Here is a 9,337-nt window from a genome sequence, read left to right as displayed (position 1 = left end):
AGCCTCTTGGGGCTCATCACTCGAGCTCCCAAAGATCGCACTCTTAGCTTGAGCATACCTACTCTCGCGATCGGTTTTCTTGCGTTTTCCCGGTTGGTCCAGGTCCTCCAGCTGCTTTCTCATGTCATGGGCGTAAACACTTACCATCTTTGAGAGATTTTGGTTCTCTTCCCGCAACGCCTCTAGCTGGTGTCGATTCACCTCCACTATCCTTGCCCTTTCCCTTTTTAAACTTTTAATAATACTCTGGCACTCTTCCACCATACTTCGCTCCGCCGCCAACTGACCTCTTAGCACCTCCACTTCATGGGACTTCGCAAGTAGGCGATGACCCACACTTGCGACTGTTGCGGTGCTTTGCACGCTTAGTGCCAGAGCATCGCTCACGACCCGGTTGTCATCCCTTGATCCCAGCACCCGTATATCCTTGGGAGTTACTAGATTTCTAGCAACTCCAAGGGCAACATCGTTGTCCAGCAGTATCGAGTCATTCACTGTCACGTGCCCCCGTGCAGAGGCAAAGTAGGGCATCCACACTGGTGCCACTGCTTGGCCCCGAGTCTGAGTCGGTGGAGCTAGGTTGAGATCCAACGAGAATGGGTAGGAAGACGCCATTTCAACTCTTACTTTCTTTTGTCTTTCTTTTCTCTTTTGTGTGTTTCTGAGTTTGTGTGTTCTTCCCCAACTCTTTCTCTTCTTCTTTTATAGAGTTAGTTTTTACGTAACCCTAACCACTGCGCTTCTGCGTTTTGCACGGCCCTTACGGCCTATCCCCTTAGGTCACCTCACTTGGTCCCCAACCCCTTTAATTACAGTTCCGCCTTTCAGCGCTTTTGAGAAACAAAAGTCGTCACACCTTCCTATGAAGCCAATAATTCTGGCTTGGGACCGAGAGAGAGACCGCTGCTTGTCGACACGTCTCTCACTTTGTTTCCCGTGACTCACAGGTGCCGAGACTTCAGGGCCCACTTTTTTCTATTTTACTGAGTCCTCGCTCTTTGTGCTTCTGACTTGGTTTCTCTGTTTTTTATTTTTTTATTTTTTTTTTTATTTACTTTCTTCGCTTTTGGGCTTTCGTTTGGGTTGGGCTTTCATTTGGTTTGTGCATTTCATTGGGCTGGATTTCTGCATGTGTAAGATTGTTGTTAGGGCTTACTGTTTGGTTTTGTTTGGTGTTGTTTTGTTTTGTTTTGTTTTGCAACCGTGTTGTAGTTGTTTTTCTTTTTTTTGTTTTTGTATTTACTTGCTCTTTCCCTTTATTTCTTGTTATAACGTTGTTAATGCCTGAATTCTTTAACATTGAGGACAATGTTTATTTCTAAGTTTGGGAAGGGATAGCAAGTCTTTTTCGTTTCGCTTAAATTCTTGCTTTAATTTGTTCTGTTTTCTTTTCAGTTTTGAGTTTTTTTTTTGTTTTCAAGTCACTTTCCGGACATATATGATGAGATTGTGATGAATGTTTAAATGACTTGATTGAAAATGCTAAAAAAAAAAAAATAATAATAATTTGTTATTCACTAAATGGCATCGTTCTAGCATGATATGTTTGAAACCCTATACGCACTTGCCATTTGTTTCATAATTCTCTAGTTGAGGGACTTGCATGATCCAAAGAATTGTATCAAGCATGAATTAGACTTGTATAACCATATAATGTGAGCTTTGAGCCTTGTGCTTCAATTCATGAGTGTTATACACATATTCTTACTTTTCTTGTCATCTGAGTTGTTGTCTGATCTCATTATTCATTGATTTGGTTGAGCACTTAAAAGTTACTCATTCTTGTGCAATTTGATTACATGACATTTGAGAAATGATATTAAGGCCCTCTTTGGACCGTTTGTGCCTTTCAAGCTAACCTTATGCATGCTTAAGCATGATTTTCCATTGTAACCACTTTGAGCCTAGATGTATGCCTTTTCTTTCAAGTAACCAATTATTACTTCTAGCCTTAGCCTGAAAAACAAGAATTTACCTTTCTAAGGAACTCGTGAGCTTTAATTTAGATGTGTTTTTCATGCTAAGTTTGGGAAGGGTTATTACACCTAATCTAAAAAAATAAAAAATAAAAATAAAAAGAGTACTTCACTCAAAGGGTGAAAGAAGAGAGAAAAGTTGTGGTTATTTGGCAATGGATTCAAATTTAAATTCCATGTCTCTTGGTTGGCCTCAAAATAAATAAATTGATGGTTGTTCAAATGGAAGGAAGGAGTGTGAATCGTAATTAGTGGAGGTATAAGGCTTTGTGGTCTATTTGATCACCAAAAAAAAAAAAAATGAGTGAAAATCTCAAGCGTGATGTTTCAAAGTCTTTTAGTCAACGATTATATGCTCTTACATTGTGAGTTCCTTGGACTTTGTTGTATCCATATCCTTCATTTCTTACTCACCTTACACCCTTAGCCCCATTACAACCTATAATAAAGACCTAAATTGATCCTAAATGTCATGTGGTTGATTTGCACACATTTTTCAGCTTTTAAGTGTTTAGCATCCTTCTTGAGATCATACTCATGCATGTTTTTCATCTTGCTAATTTTGAGTTAAGTCCCGTATGGTTTAACTCTATTCTCATATTTATTATTGAGTGATGCATTGTAACCCTCTTCCGAGTGATTCATTTGTGAGAGGACAACTTTGGTGAGATTTGAAGTTACATTTGTGCTTGGTATGATTTTTGAAGTTGTGTGAAAACTGAAATTGGAGAATGAGTTCCATTTGGCCATCACACTACTACACTTGAGCATGTTGTGTTATGAATTTTGCCGCCTTGTGAATAATGTGTAAACTGAGTTTTTCTTGTGAAAACTTTTGAGTCGTTTGCATGAGTTGCTCTCTCCTTAGAAAGTGTTCGGAAAGTTTTGTTTCGAGTCTTGTTTTAATTTCTGTTTTGCTCGAGGACTAGCAAAAGATAAGTTTGGGAAGTTTGTTCGGTTCATTTTTACACATGATTTTTCATGTTATTCACCCACTATTTTGAGTTAGTTCTTGACATTTTATAGCTTTTTACTTCTTTTTTGTGTTTTAATAGGTTTTACCTTGGTTTGTATGAAAATGAGCTAAAAGTGCATTATTTGATATAAATTCTGTTTTTGTTCATTTTCGTAGGTCAACTTCGTGGCCTTGGATCAGCATGTTCCGGTCCTTGGATGAGGTGATGATCTTCATAAGACTTGTTCCAATGGATGTTAACTACAACATATCCAAATTTGAGCTCCATTGGACAAGTATTGCCTATCCAACCAATCCAGCATGTTACCACAGCTCTGGAAATCCGGATTTGGCCAGCTTTTACCTCCTTTGTGTCATCTTAATTTCTTGTTACCATAACTCTTGGTAACAAGGAATTACCTTTGCAAATGAGATATTTTCTGAAGCTTTTGGCATCTTTGTGAAGTCAAGGCTTCATCATGGCAAAGGGGACAAGGGCAAAGGCTTTAACTAAAGTATGAGTTTTATATTATATTTGTGAGCTGGAAATTGATGGGCAATGGAAAGTTAATTGCAATCTGAAGTGGGAGAGGTTTTGAACGTGGGTAGCCAATTCATTCCACATGCTACACAACTTGAGAGCAGCTTTTGGGGAGCTAAGAGCAAGGAAGGAGAAGGAGGTGCAGCCAAGGAAGAAAGGAGAAGACTTCCACCATTGAAGACTTCAAGCTTTCATCATTTCCAAATCTGTAAACTCTTTCTAATTTCATTTTGAATTTGTGTTTGAAATGATTATGAGCAACTAAACTCCATAGCTAGGGCTTAGGTTGAAGCCCTAAACATGATTACCTTTTTGTTTTGATGCTTGAGTGTATGAATTTCTAGATATTGTTGATGAATTCCAATTCACCAAATTAATCTATCCTTGATGTATGTTCTTCTTTGATTGATCACCTTTGAAAGCATGCTTCTTGAGATTGTTGGGATTATGTGTATCCTCATGTTATCCTAAGCAATAAATGGATGAAGTAAGAATCATCCATGTGAATTGGTTTCTTGAATACCTAATGTAAACACCATGCTATTAGGATTCTTGTGATGTTCATATTCTCTTTGAACTTAATGGGTTCTCCTTGTAATTGAATCGAAGTACGAACCATACCTAGGTTCGGTTATGAGGAGGGCACAAGTATTGTAGCACGAACCATGCACTTTACGTATATTAGAGAGAATCAATGCGTCTTGAGCCACGACCCATGGTCTTGATTGCGAACATCTTCATCAACACGTTTAGAGTTCATTACTTGAGTATTCATGAACTTGGGTAGAATTGTTTAGGGTGGATTCCGAAACCCTAGTGTTTGTTACATTTTAATTTCACAATTCGATAATTCATCTCTGCCTTTCTCATTTAAATTCAAAGTCCATTTACTTTCATGCAATAGAAATAGATCACTTGAAACAAATCAAAACCCCCCCCCCCAATGTGTGTGTGAGTTGTGAGTTCGACACGTGGTGTGTATTTGATACTGAATTTTATTTGTTTCCGTAATTGTTTTGGACTTTTGGTCCGCGTTGTGTTCTTGAATTTTCTGTTCTGAATCCAACCGTATAAAGAACGTGAATTTTCGACGTACGGTTGGAAAGTTATAGGCAAAACACTGGACAGAGGTCGAAACTGAAAAACAGAGAAACGAATCTGCCCAAAAACGACCGGTCGTTACTGTTCACGACCGGTCGCTCATCACACGTTTATTGAAATTTCGACTCTGCCGAAAAACGACCGGTCGTCACTGTTCACGAGACCGGTCGTCACTGTTCACTGTTCACGGCACTGTTCATGTCACTGTTCACTGTTCACGGCACTGTTCACAGGTGATAAACAGGTGATAAAATGGCGATAGAAAATGCTGTTTGTGTTTTTCTTTAGTTTTCTTGTGTTGTTTCAATTCTTTTGCACTTCTTTACTTATTTTTAGTTTCCATTTTGCATTTGCGTATTTGTGGTGTGTCAATTAAGTGTTCTTTACGTACTCAAATTAGAACTTATAGGGAGCCGACAAGTTCTTCGTGGGATCGACCCTGTACTTGTATAATCTATACTTCAATAGACTCGTGCACTTGCGGGTATTTTTAATTGGTTGTTTGCACATTAATTTGTGTCCTCTTAGGAATGCAACAGTGTCCTGCGTGGCATTGCTTGCTTTCACTGAACTAAGATTTCTGTAAGTTTTTACTTTGTTTGTCAAAGCTTCCTCAGTTAATAATATTTCCAATTAATATTATTTTATGAGTTATTTTTATATTATTTTCTGAGTTGTCTTAATAATCCTTCAAATTCTAATTTATGAGTATACAATTATTCTCAATAATTTGTATTTTCAATTTGATTCAATCCAGTTATCTCATAGTTTTTCATTTATACAGTTTATTCTCTTATGTTCATTTTCTAATTAATTTATGATAGGTTTATATATTTATATTTTAATAGTGTGCATTTACTCCATTCTAAGTTTTTATTATCACTTGCTCCGATTCTTCAAAGCCTTCTTCTTCCTCCAAATTGATTATCTAAGTCATCACCTCCATTAGACAAAGTCTCCTTGCCCTAAATTCTTCAAGTCCTTAAATACATAAGCCAAATGAAAGTCAAGTCTTCCGCCCATAACTAGTTAAAAATCCTTTTTAATCTAGTTCTTCTAGATTATAGGTCCTAGTCCCCTTCTGGTATCAGAGCCAAAAGAATTGAAAGAGTTGAAAGAGTTGAGTCTAAGTCTGCTACTCATATCGCCCAAGTGGCTGATTTAAGTTTTCTGAGTTAGCAAGTCTCCCAAATTTCTTCAGAGTTAGTAAGTCTCCCAAGTTGCTTTCTGAGTCTTCTCCGAGTTATCTAGTTCCTTAGGTTCATCTCTCTCAAGAGTCGGTAAGGTGAGACCTTTTACCAAACAGTAAGTCTCAGATAGAGGCATGAGCGGTTAGGCACGAGAAGGTGAGAGAGAGAGAAAACCCATAGGTTCTTAGGTCTCTAAGTATATATGTATATATATATATATATATATATATATATATATATATATATATATATATGTTATGTATTAAATATGTTTCCATCACACCCTAAAATGTATTTTAATTATAAAATAAATAAAGTATTCCATTAAAAATAAATAGGACAAACTACATAAAACCCCCCAACCTATAGGGTCATTTACAAGTTCATACCCAATTTTAGGGACATTTACCAGTACATAATCAACGTCACGGAAACCGCACAATTTGCCCTCTTCATTAGCCAAACCATTAATGAGTCTGTTAAATGCTGATGTGGCATTTGTGGGACCCATTTTTTAATTGACATGGGATTCCACGTGGACAAAAAATAATAAAAAATTTATTTTAAAAAATTAAACATATTAAATTAAAAATCCTACCCAAATTCTCTCTCTCTCTCTCTCTCCCAAATTCTTCCCCCTTCCTCCCAATTTCTTCCCCCCCATCCAAATTTCTTCAACCCCAAATTTCTTCCCCTCCACCCTGAAAGTCAAAATTAAATCGAATCCCTCACCGCCCAAAGAACCACCCAGCCACCGCCCAAAAGAATCCAATGCCAATGCAGATGATGAAGACGAATTGGGGAAGCTGAATTTGGGTCGTGGAGACCACCCAAGGATGAAATTGAGAAAGGTGAGTTCATTCCAGATAGATCGCAGAAAGGGGAAGTGGCCAGAGATGACTACGGTCACAGTAAAATGCGTAGGTATGATATGGGTAAGGACAAAGGCTGGAAATTTGAGCGTGAGAGGACGCCACCTTTTGGGAAGTATTCAAACGATGATGCTTTTAGAAGGAAAGAATTTAATAGAAGTGGAAGTTAGCATAGCAAGAGTACTGCCAGGTGGGAGACTGGTTCAGAGAGGAATATAAGGATCAATTCAAAAATTGTTGACGAGGACGGAGTGAACAAAAATGAGTACAGCAATGGTAAGTACTACCCTAGGGAGTACCCTCCTAATCGGTTAAAAAGGTGTGGTACCGATTCAAGTATTAGTGAGCGTAAGCACTATGGAGACTATGGGGATTATCCATGTGCAAAAAGTCGCAGGCTTTCTGATTACAGCAATCGCTCTGCCCACCCTGAGCATTATTCACGCCATTCTGTGGAGAGGTCTTATCGGAATCCTCCTTCGTCAAGAGTTGCAGCAGACAAGTACCCCTCCAGAGACCCGTATTTCAGATCTGGTTCCTGAGTTGCAGCGACGCTGGGTTCGTGGATTGTGGGGTGGCTGGGGTTGCGACGGGCTGGGTTCGTGAGTTGTGACGATGATGGCCGGAGATGGGGGTGGGGTTATACCTGCAACGAGAAAATAATGAGAGAAAGTTATGGTTATGGGTTCTCAAAGAGAGAGAGAGAGAGAGAGAGAGAGAGAGAGATTTTTTAAAATAATTTTAAAATAATTTAAATAGTAAAATAATTTTTTATTAATTTTTGGTCCACGTGGAAGTCCACATCATCAAAAAAATGGGTCCCACTTTTGACACGTCAGCATTTAACAGACTCATTAACGATTTGGCTAACGGAGGGGGCAAATTGTAGGGTTTCCATGACGTTGATTATGTATTGGTAAATGTCCCTAAAATTGGGTATGAACTTGTAAATGACCCTATAGGTTGGGGGGTTTTATGTAGTTTGTCCAAATAAATATTTTGTCAATAATATGATCATAACAAAAATTAAGTTAGTCATAAACAAACAATCATACACATTTCAAAGTAGATGAACTCATTAAACTTGCGGCTATATAATTTCTCAATGCCTCCATTTCTTGTGTTACAGGACCATCTTCTTGTTGTGCATCAACCTCTCTCTCAATTTCTTCACCTTGAATACCATTTAGGTCATCTTCACTTTCATCAGAACGACAATCACGTTTGGCATGTCTTCTTATATAGTTATGAAGTGTCATGTTTGCAATAGTTATTTTTACTTGTTTTGCAAAAGGATAACTAGGCACACTGGTGAACCCAGGAATTTTTCGGCAGAGGTGCAATTTTGAAAGGCTAAAAGTTTTAAAAAAATTTGACAACCAAATAACCTTATAATTTAAACAATACCAATTTCATTCATATGCCGAAAACGAAACTGGCGCAACGGTTGATGAAGGAAAAAAAAACCGCAGCATGTTTCATCATTTTTTTTTCTTCTAGATTAACCATGAATTACATTCGAACGTACTTTGAAAGCTTGATCGATACAATATTTTCTTTCTTTGCACAAGACTTAATCGGTCAATCAGTTTTTATAAAAGAAAACCAACAATAATGGTTTTGATATTGCCCAAGGACTGAATAAAAAAATAATAATAAACTTGTCATTTTTGGAAAGAAAAAAAAAAGAAAAGAGGAAAGGAACCTGACCTAAAATTGCTGAAATTCAAATTTTAAAGCAAAAGCAAGGACTCCATCTCCGTTGAAATTCATATTAGGATTTGGGATGGGTATCTTGCATGATTAAAAACAAATTGGGATTTGCTGCATGTCAATGATATCACCTTGCACGGCTTCTTCAAATTGGATTGGGAGGCTTCTGTTCCGTGTCGGCAGTTTGTAGGTTACTTTTTAAATTGTTTTTTTTCCTGGGCCAAAACGATGCGTTTTGGGCAGGACTTTTAAAAAAAGATAAGGCGCTGCGTGCAACCCAGCAGCGCAACAACATTAGCCAGCGAAAGAAGAATATTGTTCAGGCATTTGCTCGAGCAGTTGGTGGGTACCAGAGCAGAGGGGCAACTCCGGCACCTTCAAAGCTTTTTCCGACGAGTGAAGGTGCGGTTGCACCTCCTTGCGCCTCTGTGGGTCTGCCTCTGACTAGGCATGTCTCGTAAAATACTCCATTTCTTTTTCCATACTCCAAAAGTGTGCTCAATTATATTTTTAAGGGAAGAGTGTGCATAATTGAATACCTCTTTATGACCCATCGGTTGAACACCCCTATGAAAATCAGGAAGATGATATCTTTTACCTTTATATGGTCCTAAGTAGCCTCTCATTTGTGGGTATCTCGTATCTACTAGACAATATTTTCCTAAAAAGAAAATTTTTCATTATTCACAATGTAAAAAACTTAAATATAAATTATCTGAATTTTTTTCTTTAGATAGAAATAGTAACATTTGGAGGTTTAAGAAAATTCAAACTTTGATCATGTAAAGCCGATAGAATTATCCTTGTGTCATGGGCCATGTCTTCCTGTAACACCTCGTCTCAAAAATCACTTAAAAATCACTGTACCATTGATTATTTATTGTGAAATTACATTTTTATTCTTAGGTGTAGGGGCACATTAGTCACTTTTTGTTCGGAAAGGAATTTGGGTAGTTAAGCAGCATTGTTGCATAGAGCTCGCCGATACG

General features: G+C 37.8%; 1 protein-coding gene across 1 annotated transcript; it reads right to left on the bottom strand.

Annotated features, from left to right (window-relative positions):
- Nucleotides 1–7,684: 7,684 nt before the first annotated feature.
- LOC148293741 (uncharacterized) lies at nt 7,685–9,167 on the bottom strand. The gene is made up of 3 exons (XM_088254587.1): nt 9,096–9,167; nt 8,787–9,010; nt 7,685–7,934 (listed from the first exon to the last, which is right to left on the bottom strand). The coding sequence occupies exons 1-3, from the start codon at nt 9,165–9,167 to the stop codon at nt 7,685–7,687; spliced, it is 546 nt and encodes a 181-aa protein (XP_088110713.1).
- Nucleotides 9,168–9,337: the final 170 nt, after the last annotated feature.

This window comes from Prunus avium, chromosome 6 (assembly GCF_965620075.1).
Source record: "Prunus avium chromosome 6, drPruAviu1.hap1.1, whole genome shotgun sequence".
NCBI lineage: Eukaryota > Viridiplantae > Streptophyta > Magnoliopsida > Rosales > Rosaceae > Prunus > Prunus avium.
Note: the sequence above shows the minus strand (reverse complement) of the source record. Positions and strands in the feature narration are given on the sequence as shown.

What these genes read in the sequence shown, in the direction of transcription:
- LOC148293741 (XM_088254587.1), bottom strand. Translation starts at nt 9,167, where the DNA reads ATGGCCCATGACACAAGGATAATTCTATCGGCTTTACATGATCAAAGT. An exon ending in ATTTTCTTAAACCTCCAAAT is followed by an intron (nt 9,011 to 9,095) that starts GTTACTATTTCT and finishes ATTTTCTTTTTA; the next exon opens with GGAAAATATTGTCTAGTAGA. An exon ending in CGAGACATGCCTAGTCAGAG is followed by an intron (nt 7,935 to 8,786) that starts GCAGACCCACAG and finishes CAGTGTGCCTAG; the next exon opens with TTATCCTTTTGCAAAACAAG.